Here is a 26,407-nt window from a genome sequence, read left to right as displayed (position 1 = left end):
TGTGAAACGTCTGTGCAACTTCCAGCACGTCTTTGAACACTGAGGCTGTACCCGCTTTACAGTTTTAACAGTGGTCAAGTAGGCTACTGGGGCTTTTTGATCATAATGTAGGCCTAACAGGGTGGCCCTACCATCAAAACAACTGGAGAAAATATAAAATGTTAACATTGAAATAGCTGTTCTATCATTCAGCCTACAGTAGCAGCCAAGGTGTGGTGTTCAATGACATAATGCACATTCTATGAGACTGTTGAAAAAAACAGGGCTTGACATTAACCTGTTTATCCACTTGTCCTTCAGACAAGGAAGTGACCACCTTACAAAATAAAATATACTATTATTCCTATACCATTATTACAGACAATCGGACAAATTATGCTGCCCTCTGCCTCTGCCTGTCTCAAAAAACACCATTGCCCCTTTAAGACAAAAAAAAAAGCTCTTTACCTGACTCGTTTTTTCAAAGATGCACACGTTTGTAATCTCGTAGGAAGCAAACACTCCCCCATTGCTGACTACACATGATCTATAACTGGGCTAACAACTCACTAACTTGCAAAGGATGTGAACAAAACGTCCACGAGTGGCTACATGCAGCTCTTGCTTTGATCTCAAAACGAGCGCATCTACTCACGATCACAGCTGTAAACACAGTTCAGTTCAAAGTAAAATGGCACAGATCCAATATATGGCGATGTCCTTTGCATATAGACCTACTGCAGCTCGGATTGGTTATGCTGCATCAGTCTGTGTAGAGTACGGGCTGAGTCATCCGCAATAGAATCCTACCCCCCCCCCCCCCCACACCGGATGCGTTTCGCCTACAACAAAATCTACTGCATAGTTTGTTTTGATCCGGTGTGCTGCATTGAACGTGGATAATATGACGTTGATTCGATCACAATTGCCACAGTAACAAGGAAACATTATTAGGTTTAAGTAAAAGGGAAACATTATTAGGTTTAACTAAAAGGGAAAACTCTAGGAAGTTGAGTGACGTTCAATCTCGTGCTTTTGTGGTTGGCCTGATAGTTCTTCTGCGCTCTGCGCGAAGTCCCGGGGAGCTGCTCGGCGGTCTCGGGTTAGTTAGAGGGAACATCGGTTATTACTCTTTTTTTTATATGATTTTTCATAAAACACTACTTAACATAAATGTCTACCGTCGTCTATATAACCATTAATTAATTACATACTGAGAACATTAACAATGCATGAACTCATGAAACTGACAGACTAAACAGATATACTCTATTGTCTAGGGAAAAAGCTATTTATTTTGTTGCCTGTTATTCCCAATTATCAGCGTTGTACGGACGCCATTCAGGAGACTGTGCACAGCTCTCCCTCATAACAAAGTCACAAATTAGTTTTTTTTTTTTTTTTTAGATGTGCAAATTAAAACCCTGACTCACAAAGATTATATAAATTAGTCCCATGACGTTCATGAGTGGCAAAATGGGGAGTAATTGCCATCTAATTCGTCAGAGTAGCGTAGAGAAATCTGCACGTTGCACTTTGAATTCGGCCAATTGGCCCTTTTGTCCTTTAAAAACCACTAGGGTATAAAAAATAAAAAGCTTTGACACACCACCTATTCATCCCTGTGATTTAAAGGAATCAGAGACACTGTTAAGAGAGTTCAAGTGCAGTCATCCAAAGTGGGTGGATGAAGCACAGAGTTGGTAGCACTCTTAAGCACCGTAGAAGAAGAAATGAATAGGAAACGTACATTCAATTATTAAACATAAAATACATGCATATAATATTCTGGACATTAACTTCCAAGGTCTACATTTTAGTATTTGAAAACGGAGAGCGATATCTCCTCACTCATCTATCAAATAGTGGGTTGTGTGTGTGTGTGTGAGGTTGATGGCTTTTATAGTGAAGGTTTGACGGATGCTTTGTAGACCTCAGTGATGGCTGAGAATGCCCCCCAGTTCTTGAGAGGAGAGGAATCCATGATTATACACACACAGAACCATGATAAGTGAAAAGGAAAGAGGGCCAGAGAGATGGGACGGAGGAAGGGAAGGAGTGTGATTGAGTAGTCAATCTACCTCTCATCACTCTCCTCCTTATTCCACCGGGGCAGATACCGTGGAGGGGCCTGATGAATGCCAAGCACTTGTGTGCTCATGGGAGAAGGGCCGTGACCTTCAGCGAACAGCAAACTGCTCCGCTGTTTATTGGGCAGCTGCCATATGGGGCATTGATATGTGACGGCAGGGCCAAATAGAATCACTTGATGGGACTGTGGTAAGTTTATGCGACTGTGGGAGAGCATGTTCAGCTGTAAATAAAAACAGACCGAGAAACTAGCTGGCCAGTGAGGTGCTAGTGGCCCACCAGTGACGTCACCCGTCTTGAGACCTAAAGGTGACCTAGTCACATGGAATAGCTGTAATGAGCAGGGACATGTGGGGTAGACAGTGACCTCAGAGGAGAACAGAGACACATGGGGAGCCCGGGAACGTTACTACTCACAGGGAATGGTGCGCAGGTACAGGTTGTCCCTGATCACCTGCTGGAGCTTGTGGTCCAACGAACCTTTCTGGAACTGCAGGCTGAGGTAGTGACGCAGGTCTGTATTCAACACCTTGCCTGTGAAGAGGAGGACAACACATCTGGGTCAGTACCGTACAGTACAGTACACACACAGTTCATTTACACTCCCCTCGAACATTTCTAAACAGTCGGGACCTCGAAATGCATTACCACCAGTGTGTAGACAAAAACCACTGATGATCACTTTCAAAAACTCTTCTCAACAGAGAACATTTCATTTCATTTCCATTATTTAGCAGACGCTCTTATCCAGAGCGACTTACAGCGGCCATTAGGCTCAAGTGCCTTGCTCAAGGGCACGTCGACACTATTTTCACCTAGTCGGTTTGGGGATTTGAACTGGCGACCTTTCGGTTACTGACCCAACGCTCTTAACCGCCAGGCTACCTGCTGTACCAGTGTGTCGACGAAAACCACCTATCATCTCTTTCAAAACCACTTGTCAACTCTCTGACAGGTGCCCATGATAGAAAGCATGCCCCCAGCGAGAGTACGTGAAAGGAGGACAGTTTTGAAACTTCAAAGATGTGGCTGTGTGACAGCACTGTCGTGCATGGGAACGAGGGAGACAGAGCAGAGGCCCATCGGCTGCGTTGGTAGAGAAACTGTCACGTCAGACAGATTAAATATTCATTGCCTTGAATCACCAAGTATCCAGTAAGATAGGAACACAATGGCTGGCACTGTCGCTGCCTCTGAGTTTCTGACTGAGGAGCAACAGAAGTTCAGTGCGGAGTTCGAGGAAGTGTGGGGGCTGTGCAATCCTCCTGAAGGAGGGGAATTCAGGCATTCCCCTCGGAGCAAGAGGAGGAGGGAGCGAGACAAAGAATACATCGAGAGCCAACATTCCCCTGGTGTCTGAGCAGGATCCCTCTATGAGCAGTCCAGTCTGCCAGATGTTTAGAGGCTGGTTCGTGTGTCCCCTCAGGGTGGAGAGGATGTGTTTTGAGAGGACGACAGTTAGTGTTGTTAGCGTCGATACCCATTGCTTCTCTCCCTGAGCACACAGGCAGCCGCCACTGACTGCGGGGTACGTGCTTTCGCTTGGCTCACCCCAGATGAACGTAACAGGCTGAATACATCACTGTGGGTACTCCCCAGAAACCCGTATAGTGTCAATTAAAGGAGCACAGAGAAATGCATTTATTTGAAAGGAGGGAAAATATCTGCAAACTGAATCTGGCGAGAATAACACATTTGAAATGTTTAAGCAGCCCAGCCTACGCACGGTTTGAAATATTAATCTTTAATACCATCCATTTATAGCATCACGCGGTGTGCATGCCTAGAGGAACAGTCCCGACTGATGTCGGCTGGCTGGCTCAGTAGTTTACAGGCAGCGAGGGGTGTTGTGGTGAGTCCCCCCCCACCTTATTCACAAATAAATTGAATCAAAACAAGCCGCAGCTTTTCCTGCACTCTGATTCGTCCCCCATGGCGTTGAAAGGGACTGCCCACTGAGTTGGCAGATTAGCTGCGTTCCATTGGTTGGCTCAGATGAATACTAATACATTCTATTCCCAACTGTCCCCAAGAGGCCCATAGTATAGTATATATAGATTTGATTCCTAAAAACATTTAGAGTGCATTTTCTGTGCTTCATTCAGCACCACAATTCCCTGTGAAATGTGAGGATCTACAGAAAGCTAGTAAGAGACTTGCATAATCTTTCATACAGGCCTAGTCAATATCATGTGACAAAAAGTCAATGCCTTAATTGCCTTGTTAATGCACTAGGACATTTGTAATACACTGCAACAGGGGAGCGTGTGTCAAACGTAAACAGTTTGAGTATTGGGTATGAATGACACACTACATGACCAAAAGTATGTGGGCACTTGCTCGTCAAACAACTTACTCTAAAATCACGGTCATTAATATGGAGTTCCCTCTTTGCTGCTATATCAGCCTCCACTCTTCTGGTAAGGCTTCCCACTAGATGTTGGGACATTGCTGCGGGGACTTGCTTCCATTCAGCCAAAATAGCATTAGTGAGGTCAGGCACTGATGTTGGGCAAGTAGGTCTGGCTAACACTCGGCGTTCCAACTCATTCCAAAGATGTTCGTTGGGGTTGAGGTCAGGGCTCTGTGTAGGTCAGTCAAGTTCTTCCACACCGATCATGACAAACCATTTTTTGTATGGACCTTTGTGCACGGGGGCATTGTCATGCTGAAAAAGGAAAGGGTATGTGGAACCACAGAATCGTCTAGAAAGTCTGTGTATGCTGTAGCGTTAACATTTCCCTTTACTGCAACTAAGCGGCCAAGCCTGAAACATGAAAAACAGCCCCAGACCATTATTCCTGCTCCACCAAACTTTACAGTTGGCACTATGGTAGTGTTCTCCTGGCATCTGCCAAACCCAGATTTGTCCGTTGGACTACCAGATGGTGAAGTGTGATTCATCAATCCATAGAACTCGTTTCCCCTGCTCCAGAGTCCAAATACGGCGAGCTGTACACCACTCCAGCAGACGCTTGGCTGCGACTTGGCTGCTCGGCCATGAAAACCCATGTCATGGAGCTCCCAATTAACTCTTCTTATGCCGACGTTGCTTCCAGAGGCAGTTTGGAACTCTGTAATGAGTGTTGCAACCGAGGAGAGACGATTTTTACACGCTACGGGCTTCAACACTCGCTACGGGCTTCAACACTCGCTACGCGCTTCAACACTCGATGGTCCCATTCTGTGAGTTTGTGACGCCTACCACTTTGCTGCTCATAAACGGTTCCACTTCACAATAACAGCACTTGTGGACAAGTCGCATCCTATGACGGTGCCATGTTGAATGTCACGAAGCTCTTCAGTAAGGCCATTCTACTGTCGATGTTTGTCTATGGAGATTGCATGGCGGTGTGCTTGATTTTATACAGCTGTGGCTGAAATAGCCTAATTCACTAATTTGAAGTGTTGTCCACATACTTTTGTATATATAGTGTATTTTCTTAGTACAAATTGTATTTTACTCAAGTGTAAGCAGTCTAGTTACAATAATGCATGGCTGAGGTAGCGAGGAACAAAATAAACATGTCTCTTTACAAATTGTGTAAGTCTATAGACATTTTAATATCCCAGTTAATACGACAAATTTAGGTCGAGGGAAACAAAAGCAATCTCCCGTCACGCATTGAACTGGTAAATCTCAGGTTCCAGGTTCCACGTTCCCAGAAAATGATTCTATATATTATGAGCTAGGGAACCACAGTACACAAACAAAACAGAGAGCCCTCCCCGAGCACTATTCCCATGTTAGGTTGTTAGGTGAGACGGGGGTCTTTCTCTCCCCCCCCCCATCATGGGAATGTGTCTTGGCTTCATTTCCACACAAACCTCATCCTCACAGGGTAGGTTAAGTATAGACAATGGACGGCGCTAATTGTTATCACTGAACACTAGAGCTGAAGAATTCTCCCTCCCTCCCTCCCTCACTCCGTCTAGCTCGCTCCCTCCCTCCCCCCCCTGTGTTTGCAGGCTAGGGCAACCTTTTGTAGCCTGGCTGTCAGGTAGCGTCAGCCTGCTCAGTCATATCTCTGGAGAGCGCGCGCACACATACTGTACAGCCTCGAGACAGCTAGCGCATCACTGGACAGCCAGGCTGCTACAGAACACAATGGGCTCCTTTGTGGGTTGTCGTCTGGGCATTAGAGTAGTGTGTGTACGTGTGGGGGGAGTTGGGGAATCATTAAAAACAGAGGGAGAGAGAAAGAGAAGAATGATGACGATGCAAATCGCACATGGGATGGGAACCCACCACTACCCTCCCGTCCATTCTCTCCATCTCTCCCTCTTCTCTCTCTCTCTCTCTCTCTCTCTCTCCCAAGTCATGGAGTCTCATCAGCCCAGCCAAGCACATTTCACAGGACTCCTCACTCTCAAAACAATCTGTGAGATAACTTCCTGAAAAGCAATCAACCTCCCATTTCCTCCTTCACTTCCCTATCCCTCATTTGTCTTCTTTTCTCACTACACTGGCCCCTGCTTCCTAACGTAATCCATCTACCCGTCTCTCCTCCTCCCTTCTCTACCTCCCCATCTCCTCTCGCCACCTCCTCCCCTCTCGCCTCCTCTCCGCTGCCTCCTCCTCCTCGTCGTCCTCCCCTCCGCCGCCTCCTCCTCCTCGTCGTCCTCCGTCTCTCTCCCTCCCTCCGTCTCTCTCTCCCTCCCTCCATCCGTCTCTCTCTCCCTCCCTCCATCCGTCTCTCTCTCCCTCCCTCCATCCGTCTCTCTCCCTCCCTCCGTCTCTCCCTCCCTCCGTCTCTCTCCCTCCCTCCGTCTCTCTCCCTCCCTCCGTCTCTCTCCCTCCCTCCGTCTCTCTCCCTCCCTCCGTCTCTCTCCCTCCCTCCGTCTCGCCGCCTCGCTCGCTCCCTCCCTCCGTCAGTCTCGCCGCCTCTCTCCCTCCCTCAGTCTCGCCGCCTCTCTCCCTCCCTCCCTCCCTCCCTCCGCCTCACCGCCTCTCTCCCTCCCTCCCTCCCTCCGCCTCACCGCCTCTCTCCCTTCCTCCGTCTCACCGCCTCTCTCCCTTCCTCCATCTCACCGCCTCTCTCCATCCCTCCCTCAGTCTCGCCGCCTCTCTCGCTCCCTCCGTCTCGCCGCCTCTCTCGCTCCCTCCGTCTCGCCGCCTCTCTCCATCCCTCCCTCCCTCCCTCCCTCACTCCGTCTTGCCGCCTCTCTCCCTCCGTCTCGCCGCCTCTCTCCCTCCGTCTCGCCGCCTCTCTCCATCCGTCTCGCCGCCTCTCTCCCTCCCTCCGTCTCGCCGCCTCTCTCCCTCCGTCTCGCCGCCTCTCTCCCTCCGTCTCGCCGCCTCTCTCCCTCCCTCCCTCCCTCCCTCCGTCTCGCCGCCTCTCTCCCTCCGTCTCGCCGCCTCTCTCCCTCCCTCCCTCCCTCCCTCCGTCTCGCCGCCTCTCTCCCTCCCTCCCTCCGTCCGTCTCGCCGCCTCTCTCCCTCCGTCTTGCCGCCTCTCTCCCTCCCTCCCTCCGTCTCGCCGCCTCTCTCCCTCCGTCTCGCCGCCTCTCTCCCTCCCTCCCTCTCTCTCCGTCTCCCTCCCTCCCTCCCTCCCTCCCTCTCCCTCCCTCCCTCCCTCCCTCCCTCCCTCCCTCCCTCCCTCCATCTCGCCGCCTCTCTCCCTCCCTCCCTCCATCTCGCCGCCTCTCCCTCCCTCCGTCCGTCTCGCCGCCTCTCTCCCTCCCTCCCTTCCGCCGCCTCTCTCCCTCCCTCCGTCTCGCCGCCTCTCTCCCTCCCTCCCTCCGTCTCGCCGCCTCTCTCCCTCCCTCCCGCCGCCTCTCTCCCTCCCTCCCGCCGCCTCTCTCCCTCCCTCCCGCCGCCTCTCTCCCTCTGTCTCGCCGCCTCTCTCGCTCCCTCCGTCTCGCCGCCTCTCTCCCTCCGTCTCGCCGCCTCTCTCGCTCCCTCCGTCTCGCCGCCTCTCTCTCTCCCTCCGCCTCTCTCTCTCCCTCCGTCCCTCCGTCTCGCCGCCTCTCTCCCTCCCTCCGTCTCGCCGCCTCTCTCCCTCCCTCCGTCTCGCCGCCTCTCTCCCTCCCTCCCTCCCTCCGTCCGTCCGTCTCGCCGCCTCTCTCCCTCCGTCTCGCCGCCTCTCTCCCTCCCTCCCTCCGTCTCGCCGCCTCTCTCCCTCCCTCCCTCCGTCTCGCCGCCTCTCTCCCTCCCTCCCTCCCTCCGTCTCGCCGCCTCTCTCCCTCCCTCTCGCCGCCTCTCTCCCTCCCTCCCTCTCGCCGCCTCTCTCCCTCCCTCCCTCTCGCCGCCTCTCTCCCTCCCTCCCTCTCGCCGCCTCTCTCCCTCCCTCCCTCTCGCCGCCTCTCTCCCTCCCTCCCTCTCGCCGCCTCTCTCCCTCCCTCCGTCTCGCCGCCTCTCTCCCTCCCTCCGTCTCGCCGCCTCTCTCCCTCCCTCCGTCTCGCCGCCTCTCTCCCTCCCTCCGTCTCGCCGCCTCTCTCCCTCCCTCCGTCTCGCCGCCACTCTCCCTCCCTCCATCTCGCCGCCTCTCTTCCTCCCTCCCTCAGTCTTCCCGCCTCTCTCCCTCCCTCCCTCCCTCCCTCCGTCCGTCCGTCTCGCCGCCTCTCTCCCTCCCTCTGGCCGCCTCTCTCCCTCCCTCCGTCTCGCCGCCTCTCTCCCTCCCTCCCTCTGGCCGCCTCTCTCCCTCCCTCCGTCTCGCCGCCTCTCTCCCTCCCTCCCTCCGTCTCGCCGCCTCTCTCCCTCCCTCTCGCCGCCTCTCTCCCTCCCTCCCTCTCGCCGCCTCTCTCCCTCCCTCCGTCTCGCCGCCTCTCTCCCTCCCTCCGTATCGCCGCCTCTCTCCCTCCCTCCGTATCGCCGCCTCTCTTCCTCCCTCCATCTCGCCGCCTCTCTTCCTCCCTCCCTCAGTCTCGCCGCCTCTCTCCCTCCCTCCGTCTCGCCGCCTCTCTCCCTCCCTCCCTCCGTCTCGCCGCCTCTCTCCCTCCCTCCGTCTCGCCGCCTCTCTCCCTCCCTCCGTCTCGCAGTCTCTCTCCCTCCGTCTCGCAGTCTCTCTCCCTCCGTCTCGCAGTCTCTCTCCCTCCGTCTCGCAGTCTCTCTCCCTCCGTCTCGCAGTCTCTCTCCCTCCGTCTCGCAGTCTCTCTCCCTCCGTCTCGCAGTCTCTCTCCCTCCGTCTCGCAGTCTCTCTCCCTCCGTCTCGCCGCCTCTCTCCCTCCGTCTCGCCGCCTCTCTCCCTCCCTCCGTCTCGCCGCCTCTCTCCCTCCGTCTCGCCGTCTCTCTCCCTCCCTCCGTCTTGCCGCCTCTCTCCCTCCCTCCGTCTCGCCGCCTCTCTCCCTCCCTCCGTCTCGCCGCCTCTCTCCCTCCCTCCCTCCGTCTCGCCGCCTCTCTCCCTCCCTCCCTCCGTCTCGCCGCCTCTCTCCCTCCCTCCCTGTCTTGCCGCCTCTCTCTCTCTCTCTCCCTCCCGCCGCCTCTCTCCCTCTCGCCGCCTCTCTCTCTCTCCCTCCCTCCCTCTCGCCGCCTCTCTCCGTCTCGCCGCCTCGCTCCCGCTCTTCCTCCCTTTCTCAGTCTTGCCGCCTCGCTCCCGCTCTTCCTCATCTACCTCCCTCCGTCTCTCTCTCCCTCTCTCCCTCCCTCCCGCCGCCTCTCTCCCTCCCTCCCGCCGCCTCTCTCCCTCTCGCCGCCTCTCTCTCTCCCTCCCTCTCGCCGCCTCGCTCCCGCTCTTCCTCCCTCCCTCAGTCTTGCCACCTCGCTCCCGCTCTTCCTTATCTACCTCCCTCCATCTCTCTCTCTCCCCCCCTCCCTCCCTCCCTCCATCCGTCTCGCCGCCTCTCTCTGGCCGCCTCGCTCCCCCTCTCCCAGGGCTTTATTGTCATGGGAAACATATGTTAACATTGCCAAAGCAAGTGAAGTAGATAATAAACAAAAGTGAAAAACAATTACACTCACAGAAGTTCCAAAAGAATAAAGACATTTCAAATGTCGTATTATGTCGATATACAGTTGTCAGAGGGAGAGGCAGTGCTGCCACGAAAGAGTCTTTAATGAGGTCATTCCATGTTAGTGGCCCAGCCCAGCTGCTATCTAATTAGCACGTCATTAAGACCAATTGGCGTTCCAGGGTCACGGCATGGACGCACACCCTCTCCTCTCCGTGTGACAGACAGGTCTCCTTCCTAAAACCCTATCAATGTCCCCACATCCCCCAGAACAAATGACGCCATACTTTCACTGTTGATACTTAAGTATAATTTAAAAACCACACACTGACCTTCACTCGAGTAGTGTTTTACTGGGCGACTTTCCCTTTCACTCGAGTCCTTTTCAGATCTAGCATTAACATCTACTTCTACTCAAGTATCAAAATTGGGTACTTCTTTCCACCTTCCTTACGGGGGTACAGTTAAAATCTTGAGCTCCGAGCTCCAACAATGCAGGTCAATGTTGAAAGAAGAACAATACTCGTAACAACAAAGAGTAGAAATCCACTGAACAAAAATGTAATACGCATCATGCAACAAGTTCAAAGACTAAGAGTTCATATGAGGAAATCAGTCAATTCAAATATATACATTAGGTCATCATCTATGGATTTCACATGACTGGGAATACAGATACGCATCTGTTGGTCACAGAAGCCTTATGAACAAAAGTGTATCAGAAAACCGGTCAGTATCTGGTGTGACCACCATTTGCCTCATGCAGCGCGACACATCTCCTTCACATTGAGTTGATCAGGCTGTTGATTGTGGCCTGTGGAATGTTGTCCCACTCCTCTTCAATGGCTGTGTGAAGTTGCTGGATATTGGCAGGAAGTGGAACACGCTGTCGTACACGTCGATCCAAAGCATCCCAAACATCCTCAACGGGTGATATGTCTGGTGAGTCTTCAGGTCATGGAAGAACTGGGGCATTTTCAGCTTCCAGGAATTGTGTTCAGATCCTTGAGACATGGGGCCGTGAATTATCATGCTGAAACGTGAGGTGATGGTGGCGGATGAATGGCACGACGATGAAGATTATGCCTGCCCATACCATAACCCCACCACCACCACGGGGCTCTTTACAACGCTGACATCAGCAAACCCCTCGCCCACCCAACGCCATACAAGAGGTCTGCTTCGACATATGTTAAAATCATTGTCATGTGCCAACTATGTAAAAAATAACAAATACAAAAATTGCAGCCTGCAGGTAGAAACATTTCCCGATAAAAATAAATATCCTATAAATCATACTGGCTAAGCATGGCCTGTCTACAACCAACTTGAAACATTGTATAAAATATTTTGGGCACTCAGAGATTCCTACAACAGTGAGCTCGGGCAGACACAGCTGTAGGCTATTTGCACAAGGTACGAGAGGTAATCAGGTAGGCCTATTTTATTCCCACGGGATCAGAGCATGACATTTTTCCCTTTCACGCCGAGAGAGAGCTGGAAAGATGTTTAAAATACGTTGAGGAACTATTGTCATTCTCAATGGATGTCAAAACAGACTTTGTTTGCTTGCTGTTTGAGGTGAAGAAAAACATTCCTTTGAGAAGCTCTACAGCTCATAAGTGGTGGAAATACTAATGGCATCCCAAAATGGGCACATTTCCAGGTCCACATTTGCATGCTGGCCAGGTAGCCTATAGGCCTACTTCTATGCGTAATCAGGTGTGCGTCCTTACTCAACATAGAGAGGAGAGCTCCAAACAAAATACATGGACTCAATTGGAAATAAATGTGTAAATGGAATGAAATAAACCAAAACTGTTTTTAATTAACATTTTATTTTAACTAGGCAAGTCAGTTAAGAACAAGTTCTTATTTACAATGACGGCCTACCACAGCCAAACCCGGACGACGCTGGGCCAATTGTGTGCAGTGTTGTGTTGCGATACAGCCTGGAAACGAACCAGGGTCTGTAGTGACGCCTCTAGCACTGAGATGCAGTGCCTTAGACCACTGCGGCACTCGGGAGCCCCTACTTTTACAAGTGGAGCATAGGTTGTGCGCTCTGAAAACGTGTCCACCCCGACAATGAGAACGGTAAAAGACTGGAACAATATATCGAATGCATTAACAGACATTACCATAACCAAACAAACATTTTAGATTAGAAATGATATCAATTAGCTACTGGTGATGTACAGTGCCTTCGAAAAGTATTCAGACCCCTTTCCTTTTTTTCCCCCATTGGCAGCGACTGGGAGACTAGTCAGGACTAAGGGAAAGATGAGCAGAGCAAAGTACAGAGAGATCCGTGATGAAAACCTGCTCCAGAGTGCTCAGGACAAGAGGGGGGACAGGGAAATCAGGTAAGCTGACTAGCGGTGGCTATTCAGCAGCCTGATGGTCTGGGGGGGGGGGGGGGGGGGGGGGGGGTAGAAGCTCTTGGCCAGTCTTCCAGTGTTTTGCCATGATGCGCCTGTACTGTAGTGATGGAAGCGGGAAGAACAGGCCGTGCCTCGGGGTGTCTGCGATCCCTGATGATCTTCTTGGCCGGCAGTGTGCACCCAGTGGTGCGTTCGACAGTGTGCCACCGTCTGTAGAGCCTTGCGGTCCGCGGCGGTGGGGTTGGCGTACCGCTCTGTGACGCAGCTCAACAGTACGCTCTAAATGGCGCTCCTAGAACACAGAGGGCCCTCTGGGACGAGCCATATTCCTTCAGCATCCTGAGGTTGAAGAGTCATTGTCGTGCCTTCTTCACCACGGCGTCGGTGTGGTTTGACCACTTCAACACTCGATAGAGAGACATTACAGGATGGTGGTATACTGTACAACAGAGTCAAATATGAAATAACACCCCCACCCTCCCCCCCAATAAAGGCTTGCCCTCTCAATGAAGGAGTCACTGTGCACAGGGCAGAGAGAAGATTGCTGGAGACTCATCTCATGGAGCAGAGCTGGCTCAAGCCAACGACCAAGGTCCTGTGGGAAACACAGGATCTAGCATTAACTAGTCCATCGGGAGGGATATTCTTCTGAGATGAGCATACTCGACAAAACTGGATCAGATATCCCTCCAGCTAGTTATTTCAGAACACGGTCACTGGTACAGCCCGCCGAGCATACAGTGTGATGGTGCCAACTGGGGAAAATGCCTTCATGGACTCGTGGCCATGAGTCTTACACAGCACAGTGAGAGATGGAAGGAAATGGCCTGGCTTCAAGGCATGCAGTGATGAACCCTGGTCTTTACTTACAGCCGGACTGTAGCGCAGCGTGAGAAGGGCCTCCTTTCCTACAGCACAGGCTTTCAGTGTGTCAGAGACTCTAAAGGGGGTGGCTGGCCTCGGATGAACGTTGCCGACACTCCTCTTACAGCCGTCTGGATATCAATTCTCTCATTTACTAAATGATCAGTGGACTAGGGAGGCGGCCATTTACGTTAATGTTTATTCATAATGTCTGGCGCTTTTAATAGCAGAAGTGATCATCATTATCACCCTCAGCAATTAAAACAGATGGGATCTCCTCAGTGTTTAGCAGTTAGCATCCACTAACACACTGACGGCTATGGATAACTAGTTCTGTAGCCTGCTACTGTTAGCATCCGCTAAAACACTGACCGATTCGGATGACTAGCTAGCTTGTTACTGCTTTCCTCCCTGTGTAATACTGAACACAGGCTTCTGACTGGTGTGGAGCTGCTCTCATAGGCTCTCTGCGGGTGGATGTGGAGAGCTCCCCTTGTTAGTTATCAGTCGGTTGCCTTGTAGACCATAAAACTTCTTCTGAGCAGCAAGGCGGATAGATGTGCGTAGGAGTCTTCTTCGTGATTTATTACTTGCCCAGAGTCAGTGCTCATTTTATGGGGGGGGGGTGTGAGTATTGCTTGATGACTCGAACTCTTTGTCCTCTAATCCACATGCCTTCACTGGTAGCTTTTTACATTAAACAAGGACGGGTCACATGGAGGAGGAAATACAAACAAGATGATGTTGTTTATGAGGAGAGTTAAGGCGGAGTTCATGAAAGTCCTTTTGTCGGTTTGAATCCCATACGTGGCTTTGAGCGAGATGCCGAGACCCTTAACAAAAGGTTGAAAAAGGTTGTGTGTGATCTCAGCATGTTGCTCTACTGTCTGTCTGGTCTTTGTGTGTGTGTGTGTGTGTGTGTGTGTGTGTGTGTAACACGTCACAGTCTAATCTGGAGAATGAGGCGCCCCAGTGAACACTCGTTCATCAACGAGGCGTGTGCTATCAGGGCTTGAAGACCCATATACAATTTTTTGTTGTTGTCATATCCCAAAAATATATAAATTAACTTACCACAACACATTTCAATAGAAAGATAGCAAAAATAAACAAGATGGTGAAACCATGGAGGGGTAAATACAAAATTACACTGATGAACTCTTTAATCATATCACAACTCATTTCTGGTGCTGCCTACTCCAGACGACTCATTTTTCAAATCATATGAGCAAAAAAATATTTAACTTAATTTGGAACACTAAGCCAGACAAAATGAAATACGCCTATAAATGAACATGAGTTTGGGTGGCTGAAATGATTAAATATTAACGCATTAATCCGCTCACTAAAAGCTTCACTCATACAAAAGTTTGACTTAAACCAGAACTGGTTCTCCAGTAGATAACTAAGAAAGGCTCATCCGTTGTTTAATTTTTTTTTTGCCTTTTTGCGTTTATACAGATCACAACTTCTAATTTTTGGGCTAATTGAAAATGAATCCTTGTTCAAAGTATCGCCCTTTTTTTAAACAAGCCGTACAACCTTGTTACAATTTCATCCTCCTGAAAAGACCGTACAAATATTACAACAAAATATTGTGGTTAAAGGGATACTTTGGGATTTTGGAAATTACTTTTATCGAGCTCCTGGATACCATGTTTATGTCTCCGTGTCCAGTATGAAGGAAGATAGAGGCAGTTTTGTGAGCCAATGCTAACTAGCGTTAGCGCAATGACTGGAAGTCTACGGGTGTCTGCTAGTATTCAGATAACTCTGGGGAAATCGAGTCTAATTGCCAAAATTCTGAAATATCACTTTAAACTCAATTACACTTGATTGATAAACATTTACTGGTAAACAAATACTGTATACATATACAGTTGAAGTCACACGTTTACATACACTTATGTTGGAGTCATTAAAACTCATTTTTCAACCACTCCACAAATGTATTGTTAACGAACTATAGTTTTGGCAAGTTTGTTAGGACACAAGTCATTTTTCAAACAATTATTTATAGACAGGTTATTTCACTGTATCACAATTCCAGTGAGTAAGAAGGTTACATACACTAAGTTTACTGTGCCTTTAAACAGCTAGGAAAATTTCAGAAAATGATGTCATGGCTTTAGAAGCTTCTGATAGGCTGACATCATTTGAGTCAATTGGAGGTGTACCTGTGGATGTATTTCAAGGCCTACCTTCAAACTCAGTGCCTCTTTGCTTGACATCATGGGAAAATCAAAAGAAATCAGCCAAGACCTCAGAAAACAAATTGTAGACCTCCACAAGTCTAGTCTACTATTGTACAAACAATAGTACGCAAGTATAAACACCATGGGACCACGCAGCTGTCATACCGCTCAGGAAGGAGACAGGTTCTGTCTCCTAGAGATAAGTGCAAATCCATCCCAGAACAACAGCAAATGACCTTGTGAAGATGCTGGAGAAAACCGGTACAAAAGTATCTATATCCACAGTAAAACGAGTCCTGTATCGACATAACCTGAAAGGCCGCTCAGCAAGGAAGAAGCCACTGCTCCAAACTGCCATAAAAAAGCCAGACTACAGTTTGCAACTGCACATGGAGACAGAGATCGTACTTTTGGGAGAAATGTCCTCTGGTCTGATGAAACAAAAATATAACCGTTTGGCCATTATGACCATTGTTATGTTTGGAGGAAAAAGGGGGAAGCTTGCAAGCCGAAGAACGCCATCCTAACAGTGAAGCACAGGGGTGGCAGCATCATGTTGTGGGGTGCTTTGCTGCAGGAGGGACTGATGCACTTCACAAATAGATGGCTTCATGAGGATGGAAAATGATGTGGATATATTGAAGCAACATCTCAAGACATCAGTCAGGAAGTTAAAGCTTGGTCGCAAATGGGTCTTACAAATGGACAATGACCCCAAGCATACTTCCAAAGTTGTGGCAAAATGGCTTAAGGACAACAAAGTCACGGTATTGTAGTGGCCATCACAAAGTCCTGACCTCAATCCTATAGAACATTTGTGGGCAGAACTGAAAAAGCATGTGTGAGCAAGGAGGCCTACAAACCTGACTCAGTTACACCAGCTCTGTCAGGAGGAATGGGCCAAAATTCACCCAACGTATTGAGAGAAGCTTGTGGAAGGCTACCTGAAATGCTTGACCCAAGTTAAACAATTTAAAGGCAATGCTACCAAATACTAATTGAGTGTATGTAAACTTCTGACCCACTGGGAATATGATGTAAGAACTCCACTCTTCTGGGAAGGTTTCCCACTAGATGTTGGATCATTGCTGCGTGGACTTCCATTCAGCCATAAGAGCATTAGTGTGGTCGGGCCCTGATGTTGGGCGATTAGGCCTAGCTCGCATTCATCCTGTGTTCGATGGGGTTGAGATCAGGGTTCTGTCCAGGCAGTCAAGTTCTTCCACACCGATCTCAACAAACCATTTCTGTATGGATCTCAGTTTTTCCATTGGGGCATTGTGTACCACAGTGTCTCCTGACCCCTCCTGTCTCAGCCTCCACTATTTATGCTGCAGTAGTTTGTGTCGGGGGGCTAGGGTCAGTTTGTTATATCTGGAGTACTTCTCCTGTCTTATCCGGTGTCCTGTGTGAATTTAAGTATGCTCTCTCTAATTCTCTCTCTCTCTCTGAGGACCTGAGCCCTAGGACCATGCCTCAGGACTACCTGGCATGATGACTCCTTGCTGTCCCCAGTCCACCTGGCCGTGCTGCTGCTCCAGTTTCAGCTGTTCTGCCTGTGATTATTATTATTTGACCATGCTGGTCATTTATGAACATCTTGGCCATGTTCTGAAATAATCTCCACCCGGCACAGCCAGAAGGACTGGCAACCCCTCATAGCCCGGTTCCTCTCTAGGTTTCTTCCTAGGGAGTTTTTGCTAGCCACCGTGCTTCTGCACCTGCATTGCTTGCTGTTTGGGGTGTTAGGCTGGGTTTCTGTACAGCACTTTGAGATATCAGCTGATGTACGAAGGGCTATATAAATACATTTGTTTGGCACGCTGACACAGAAAAGGGCCTTCCCCAAACTGTTGCCACAAAGTTGGAAGCACAGAATCATCTAGAATGTCATTGTATGCTGTCGCGTTAACATTTCCCTTCACTGGAACTAAGGGGCCTAGCCCAAACCATGAAAAACAGCCCCACACCATTATTCCTCCTCCACCAAACTTTACAGTTGGCACTATGCATTCTGGCAGGTAGCGTTCTCCTGGCATCCGCCAATCCCAGATTCGTCTGTCGGACTGCCAGATGTGGAAGTGTGATTCACCACTCCAGAGAATGCGTTTCCACAGCTCCAGAGTCCAATGGTGGCAGCTTTACACCACTCCAGCTGACGCTTGGCATTGCGCATGGTGATCTTAGGCTTGTGTGCGGCTGCTTGGCCATGGAAACCCATTTCATGAAGCTCCCGATGAACTGTTCTTGTGTGGACGTTGCTTCCAGAGGCAGTATGGAACTCGGTAGTAAGTGTTGCAACCAAGGACAGACGATTTTTACCCACTACACCACTCAGCGGTCCCATTCTGTGAGCTTGTGTGGCCTACCACTTTCGTGGCTGAGCCATTGTTGCTCCTAGACGTTTCCACTTCACAATAACAACGCTTACAGTTGACCTGGGCAGCTCTAGCAGGGCAGACATTTGTTGAACTGACTTGTTGGTTGGCATCCTATGACCGTGAAAGTCACTGAGCTCTTCAGTAAGGCTATGGAGATTGCATGGTTGTGTGCTGGATTTCATACACTGGTCAGCAACGGGTGTGGCTGAAATGGCCCAATCCACTCATTTGAAGGGGTGTCCAGATCTACTGTGTCCCGCAGATATGAACAATATGTGGGAATGTTTGCTTAATTCAAAGTTACAACCAACTGCTTGCAGCATTACCGCAGAAATGGAAGATGTAAGTGAAAGGGGGAGAAGGTGGCAGTGTTCCCCCTATATTCATGGAGAGGGGAGAGAAAGAGTGTGGCTCAGAGATGAAGGGGTGGAAAAGACAAGTTCTTCACCTGGATACATGGGCTAAGGTTTCTTTCATTTGCTTCAACAACGGACCTATGACTTGACAGTTTTATCTTTTATTTTATAAAAGCATTGAGCTCTTGAAAACATCTAAGATAACTAAAAGGACACCATATCCCATTTCTCACTATCTCAGGTCCCATTGAACCGGTCGATGGAATCTGAAGTCTGCAGGGACAGAACACATGAAGGCCTTGGAGACAGGATTCTCAGGTGTTAGTCTCCCAGTCCCCTCTCTTCCACACACAGAGATAGGACTCTCAGGTGTTAGTCTCCCAGTCCCCTCTCTTCCACACACAGAGATAGGACTCTCAGGTGTTAGTCCCCCAGTCCCCTCTCTTCCACACAGAGACAGGACTCTCAGGTGTTAGTCCCCCAGTCCCCTCTCTTCCACACACAGAGACAGGACTCTCAGGTGTTAGTCTCCCAGTCCCCTCTCTTCCACACACAGAGACAGGACTCTCAGATCTAGCAGGGCAAGAGAAGTGCACTGTGCTCTTAGCCTCAACTTCAGCTGTCACTGACAATATGATCGCCGATGCATCAGGAGAGGAGAAACATGGAGACTCAAGAACACAGAGAGGTGTATGTGTGTGTGCCACTGTCTCACACAAGGCAGAGAGGGGACATCCCATTGTCATGATGTACATATAAAAACCCATACAATGCTATAGCATTTCAAATGTAAATGATTTCATCATATGAGACATGCTGCACCTACAGATGAGCACTGTGTGTAAAGAGATACAGGAGCCTTGTTCCACTTACTGCCTCCAGCCCCGAGTAAGAGGCACGCGTGTGGATACAGTGTGACAGTGTGGAGAACGCATCCTCATGGGATGCGGAGCTACGGGAGCTGCCTCGATGTGGGTCTCTTGTTGCGTCGACCTCGTACTGCCTGGATGCATGACTCATGCGACTCCCTTAAATGCCAACGCACTGCCTGAGCACGCGCACACATCTTTATTGTCGTGTGAGTCTCCTGTAGGCAGGGTAAGGGCCTGTGCACTTGTGTGTTTGTGGGAGAGATACAGTGTGTCCAGGTCTGGGTGCATGACTGTGGATCTGTGTTTGTACGGGGTCATAAAATAGAATTGTATTTGTCACATGCTTCGTAGACAACAGGTATAGACAGCGAAACACTTACTGATGGGTTATTTACCAACCATACAGAGTTCAAGATGATAAGAGAAAACACAAAGAATGAGTAAAAAGTACCAGTACCGAGGAGCTGTGCAGGGGTACCAGGTCATTGAAGTAGCTATTATTATTATGATTATATATATGTTTTTAACTTAAACTTGATTTAACTCGGCAAGTCAGTTAAGAACAAATTCTTATTTACAATGGCGGCCTAGGAACAAGTGCCTTGTTCAGGGGGGCAGAACGACAGATTTTTACCTTGTCAGCTCGGGGATTCGATCTAGCAACCTTTCGGTTACTAGTCCAACGCTCTAACCACTAGGCTACCTGCCGTCCAATAGCCCCTAAAGCTATGTACTGTACATGCACAATACAGTAAGTAGGGGTAGTGACTAGGCAACGAGATAGATAATAAACAGTAGCAGCAGCGTATGTGTGTGGCGTCAGTATGCACGTGTGTGTGCGTTGGGGCGTCAGTGTAAGTATGCGCGAGTGTGTGGGCAAGAGAGTTAGTGCCAAGAAGGGTCAAATGCAGGTAGTCCAGGTAGGAGACAAACAAACATTATGTTGTCCGAGCTATAGTACACATTATTTTACAAACACCAGGACCAACGAGTTTGGTCAGATTCATTGAAAAAATGTTACCATGGGAAAAAAAAATATTGCAATACTGGTGCCGTCCCAGTACTAACGTACAGGGCAGCTCAATAAGCTCAGCTGAACGGACAAGACCAGGAGAGGTCAGAGGTCAGGCAGATCAGGCATTCTGAGGAGACAAGTTCACAAAAACGCATACAACAGCTTCAGAACTACTTTGCTGTCGACGTCGGTGCAGTTTGAGCCAGTCTGAAGAGCATCGCTTGGTATTCACAGCAGAACAGATGTTTGATGTTAATCAATTTCACATGACTAGTGACGGAACGGACGAGGCAGAAGGAGTGAATCCATGCAGCGGGGAACGTCGGCGTGTTTGTGATCCCCGTGTTTTTCTTTACGATCAGCGCATTCACTCACCCGAGACAGTCGGCTAACACCCAATCTCCAGACGCACAGCCCAGTCTGGATTACAATCGCATGATGCTTAGAGAGGTGACGGACTACAGGCCATCTGTTAGGCCAGGATGTGATGAGGGCCAGACAACAGCGCCACAAAAACATCCTTCAGACACCCACATACAAGCTGAAAAATCCCTGTCAGGGGGTGTCATGTCATTTAACAAAAAAAAGGGTCATCTCTCTCATCACCTGTCCACGTGGGAAAGCCTACATAGGATAAATGACAAAGACAATTAAAACAACGCACAGCCGAACACCGCAGCTCAATCAGGTGCAAGAACACTGACTACCCAGTAGCAGCTCACTTTGTTGAAGCTAACCATCCTATCTCTTCCCTCAAAAAAAGGTATCGAGCATGTTACCCTACCAAGGAGAGGAGGTAACATTGAGACCTTACAACTACAGAGGGGGGCCTACTGGATAGCCTATCTAAAAAACACTGACCCCTAGTGGGCTGAATATTGACTGATCTCAGGCCCCTTCCATGAACACTTCAACCCAATGAAAACGCTTTGCCTACAGTTTGCAAGCTTACATATCACGCTTCTCCTAGTAATGCTCATTATGTGTTACTGTCGAACCACAAGGAGATATGTAATGAAATAGTGGAACATAGATGAAAGCACATTAAAAATGTAACAATAATGATTGTTGATTAACATGACGTTAATCCACTGTATCGAATCACGTTGACACAAGACGTAAATAATTGCCCTGTGAATTCAACAGCTCGACATGCGGTAAATATTTGTTTCATAGTTCCACTTCGTCTCATTAACTGAATTACTATGACACACCCCTCACTGTGTTTTCATTGGCTGCACTAATCGCACCATTTCTTTCTACATGGCCCGGTTCAAGCATTTACCATGTCACCCTGATGAGGGCACCGTGTGCCGAAACATTGGTCGCTATACCAACTAAATATCTGGGTGCGTAATTCAAGTGCGCAACTTTTTCCTCTGTTAGCCAGCACCTCTACCAACCACTTTTGGGTGTGCGTCAACCTCTGCCTTTACTGAGCCAGTCTGAAGAGCATCGCCTGGTATTCACAAGAGAACAGGTTTGCGATTGAATCAATCATTTCCTGACTAGTGACGGAACGGACGAGGCAGAAGGAGTAAATCCAAACAGCGGGGAACGTCGGCGTGTTTGTGATCCCCGTGTTTTTCTTTACGATCAGCGCATTCACTCATCCGAGACAGTCGGCTAACACCCAATCTCCAGACGCACAGCCCAGTCTGGATTACAATCGCATGATGCTTAGAGAGGTGACGGACTACAGGCCATCTGTTAGGCCAGGATGTGATGAGGGCCAGGCCAGAACCATACTAAATCACAACTACAGTATATCATCAGTAAACCAGTCTATTTGGAGAAAGGTTGGTTTCCACCTACAGTGCCTGTGCAGTACTGTATGTGATTGGGTTGATGGAAATAAAGCCCACGTTGACTAAGGTCTATGACTCGGTGTGAATGGTCAGGAGGCAGAGTCCACCCGGATCAGTATAAACCTTCAACGACACAGCCCGGCGCAGCCCACTCCCCTTGGCTTGGCCGGAGACATTGCTATGAGTATGATGTCATAGCTTGGTGGAATCGTGGATGCGCCCAGAGTCACGGTCAAGGGACTGATTAGCTCCATGTGTGATCTGATGGCCATGGATTTGAGGAGCTCCGAGTCATCCCCATTCACATGCCAACTCCCACACACATTACGGACTACACGGATTACATTATAATGGATGTTACACCCTACCACCCCTCCCAGCTATTGTCGGTCATAGAAACAGTTTGTGTAGACTACAATCTTTCCCAGAAGGCTTAAATTAGTGCCTGCCTGCTTCATATCTGCCTGCTGATACACACGCATCGTTAGAAGGGATAGAGGGAGTTCTGTGAACCAGCAGTACACTGTGAAACACGAAGCCTGTGTGTGCGTAAGTACAGCCTTGTGTGTGTGTGTGAGAGAAAGATTCCGAGAAAGAGCACAGAGAAAGAGTGTGTGCGCGTGCATGCCTGTCTGCCTTGTGTGTATGTGCGGTCCGAGAGATTAGAGAGTCGGTGAGGGAGTAGTGCAGTCTTTTGTGTTCTCCTCAGCTCCTCACCCGGTCCTCAAAAGGTTCCTGTGGCAGCTGAAAGCAGCAGAAAGATGGGTCGTGACAGAACTGGGAGCAGCAGCCTGGAGCCGCTCCAAAGCTGCCTCCGCTTCGTCTCGTAACAATATATTAAAGAATAAACAGCTCAGGCTAACGGGACAAAAAAAAATGAGAGGAGTCAGTGGTCTGGGCTCTGGAGAGAGAGGCTATGCATGAAGAATTACTAGCTGCTCTATACCAGTTCAAATGTATCTCGGTTGTCCCACAGTATGACTTTTGAACTTTACACATTTGGTTCAATGATCTAATGCGAAAAACAACATGGTGTAATCATTCTCAAGTCTCTCCTGGCAGGCGAGGAGAATGTATCAGGTTTCATTCCAGTGACTTGAATCATTGACTGGAGCACAGAAAACCAGGGAGAAGAATAGGAACCATTTGGATGACAATTCTGTATTTAATTAGGTGTGAGGGAACTGTGGGGAAATTCATCCAGCCTCTACAACACAATCCCCTTCTCCTGAAAATATCACCCAAACCGGATTAGCACTGGGAGAAAGCTACAGGAATGACTCGGCTCAGACCGCCAGAGAGAGAGAGGAGGAGGAGGAGGAGGAGGAGGAGGAGGAGGAGGTAATGAGAGAGGGAGAAGGGGTAGAGAGGGATCGAGAGGGGGAGAGGGAGGGAAAGAGATGGAGGTAGATAGAGACCAGTGCTTTTTTTTCCCTGAGGAAGACTGTGGAAGAGGATAACACCACCTGTGGAGGCCATTTGTTAAACTAGGAGCCTCTTCACACTTACTAACCACTTCTGTAAAAACACTGTCGGCTACACATATTACTCAAACGTAAACTTGCGTACTTGCTACATCTCGAGAGCTACCTCCAGAGGTAGAGCACAACAATCGCCCGACAGTTGCTCCCCCCCACCCCCAGAGCAGGGCAGTGTAAGCAGCATTGTCTCGTTGAGCCAACTCCTACAGTATAAATGATAATAGCAGCACAAAGTTTTTGAATCGGCTCAAATGTAGACATTTTCCAAATATTTGAGACTTGTTTTACTGTGTTTTGATCTGATCGCAGCAGCTGCACTGAGCCACGTAAAACTATGGAGGCCAAACCCCCCCCCCCCCCCAAAAACATACAAATAGGACGTGTTGCTTCATTTGTAACATTGTGTGGTGATTTAGGAGGTGGCACCACAGGTATCAGAGGTGATGGGAGGGGAATTGTTTTCCTGGGGCCCAGAGTGTTTCCTGATCTGGTAGTATGCTAACCTAACCAACTCCGGACCCTAGTTGTAGCGTATGACATGGTAATAAAAATCAGCTGTTATATGGGCTACCATGTGGTTTATTAAAAAAAAAACTATCCTGGAAAAACTCCTGGCCTCAGGAAGGATGAAATCATTAAAACCCTTTACACAGACAAGAGGCATCACCTGCAGATTGGACAAAAACGAACAAAAAGAAGAAAAAAAACCAGGGCTGAGCTGGCTGTATGCAGTGCTGCATCGTGGAGGCCTTTGTATCTAAATTAAAAACACTCTCATACATTATGTCAACACTACTGTGTTGATTGATGAATCCCACGCCTTTGGATTGACACAATTTGCTTTTACCATATTGATAAAAATGTAGCCTGGTTTACTGTACTTTTATATTTGTGTGAGAGGGTTAATCGTTCATTTTTGATAGGATAACGTTACTTGACGACATGCTGTTATTGCAACTCTGTGCTTTTGTTGCATTATTCAAGAGTGTAATGTGTTTGAGAAGAAATGTTTGTGCTTACTGTCGTCTCGCAATTAATATTAATGGTCAACTTGAGCTGCGGACCAAGAATGTCGCGTTGCCAGCCACAACGAAAAGTCCGGCAAGGATGTAATGTGAATTGAAAAGTAGAATTCTCTTTCGCCACTCTGCTCCACAGACTCTACTTCTAAACTATATAGACAAAAGTATGTGGACACCCCTTCAAATGAGTGGATTTGGCTATTTCAGCTACACCCGTTGCTGACAGTTGTATACAAATCAAGCACATAGCCATGCAATCTCCATAGACAAACATTGGCAGTAAAATGGCCATATTGAAGAGCTCAGTGACCTTGACATGGCACCGTCATAGGATGCCAAATTTCCAACAAGTCAGTTTGTCAGATTTCTGCCATCCTATAGCTTCCCCGGCCAACTGTAAGTTCTGTTATTGTGAAGTGGAAACGTCTAGGAGCAACAAAGGCTCAGCCGCAAAGTGGTAGGCCACAAAAGATCACAGAATGGCACAGCAGAGTGCTGAAGTGTGTAGCGTGTAAAAATATTTTTGTCCTTGGTTGCAACACTCACTACCAAGTTCCAAACTGCCTCTGGACGCAATTTCAGAACAAGAACTGTTCATAAGGAGCTTCATGAAATGGGTTTCCATGGCCTAGCAGACGCACTCAAGCCTAAGATCACCATGTGCAACGCCAAGCGTCGGCTGGAGTGGTGTAAAGCTCGCCGCCATTGGACTGGATTGATGAATCACCCTTCACCATCTGGCAGTCCGAAGGATGAATCTGGGTTTGGCGTATGCCAGGAGAACACTACCTGCCCTAATGCGTAGTGCCAACTGTAAAGTTTGGTGGAGGAGGAATAATGGTCTGGAGCTGTTTCTCATGGTTCAGGCTAGGCCCCTTAGTTCCAGAGAAATCTTAATGCTGCAGCATACAATGACATTCTAGATGATTCTGTGGTTCCAACTTTGTGGCAACAGTTTGGGGAAGGCCCTTTCCCGTTTCAGCATGACAATGCCCCCGTGCACAAAGCGAGATCCATATAGAAATGGTTTGTTGAAATCGGTGTGGAAGAACTTGACTGGCCTGCACATCGCCCCAACCTCAACCCCATGGGGATGAGTTGGAACACCGTCTACGAGCAAGTCGGAATTGCCCGACATCAGTGCCCGACATCAAGCCCGACATCAGTGCCCGACCTCCCTAATGCGCGTGGCTGAATGGAAGCAAGTCCTCGCAGCAATATTCCAACATCTAGAGGAAAGCCTTCCAAAAAAGAGTGGAGGATGTTACAGCAGCAAAGAGGGGAGCAACTCTATAATGCCCATGATTTTGGAATGAGATGCTCGACAGCAGGTGTCCACATACTCTTGGTCATGTCGTGTATCTTGTAGTGGGAGTAGGACCTAGAGGTGGAGAGGGAGCAGGAGGGAAAGAGCCTCCCTGTATTACTATCCAGAGTTCAGTATCACATTAAACATAGTCCCATTGAGAATTGTGAAACCTTGATAGAAATGAATAACAAAATCATTCAGAGACTGTCGAACGGGGCTAAACATCAGGGAAACCACCTGGGGCCAGCAGTATCATCATCTCCCATGGTAACTAACTGCAATGCAGTGCATGCCCTCTGTCGGGAGGCCAGGTAGGCAGGTGTTTTAGAGTCATTACAGAGGCTGAGACAATCAGTGTGTTCGCGCTTCGCAACCCCCCGATTTTAAATTACAATACCAGATGAATACTAATCAACATGCAGGTGGTCGCTCTGATGAGCTGTGCTAGAACAGCCAGCATGTATAATGGCATACGTTTCTGTTGCGTTCTACAATACGTTTGCTTGCTCTGGGGCAGGGGAGCCGGTGGGATGGTGGAGGGCAGCGTGGGTGGAATAGGCAAAGTCCCAGAAATCATCTGGAAAGAGAGCTAAGGGTCTATTTTCGTTGACAAGATTTTTTAGAGATTCGTGAGAGATCTTGATTCGAGAGACATTAATGTAATGTAAACATGCATATTTCTCACTAAACACTAACAGCAGAGCAATGTTTTTGAAACTGCTTTAATGTAGGCATTTTCATTATATATCAGACTTGTTTTT

At 48.8% G+C, this 26,407-nt stretch overlaps 1 protein-coding gene across 3 annotated transcripts in view; it reads right to left on the bottom strand.

Annotated features, from left to right (window-relative positions):
- Positions 1 to 26,407, bottom strand: part of LOC110492084 (membrane-associated guanylate kinase, WW and PDZ domain-containing protein 3) — a 195,119-nt gene that overhangs the window by 54,380 nt on the left and 114,332 nt on the right. For all 3 annotated transcript variants that reach the window (XM_036947018.1, XM_036947015.1, XM_036947016.1), the window contains exon 2: positions 2,488 to 2,604. In XM_036947018.1, coding sequence (XP_036802913.1) covers positions 2,488 to 2,604 — 117 coding nt within the window. The remainder of the gene's footprint in view (positions 1 to 2,487; positions 2,605 to 26,407) is intronic.

This window comes from Oncorhynchus mykiss, chromosome 16, assembly GCF_013265735.2.
Source record: "Oncorhynchus mykiss isolate Arlee chromosome 16, USDA_OmykA_1.1, whole genome shotgun sequence".
Lineage (NCBI taxonomy): Eukaryota > Metazoa > Chordata > Actinopteri > Salmoniformes > Salmonidae > Oncorhynchus > Oncorhynchus mykiss.
The sequence above is the reverse complement of the archived record's forward strand: the minus strand, read 5'-3'. Positions and strand labels throughout refer to the sequence as shown.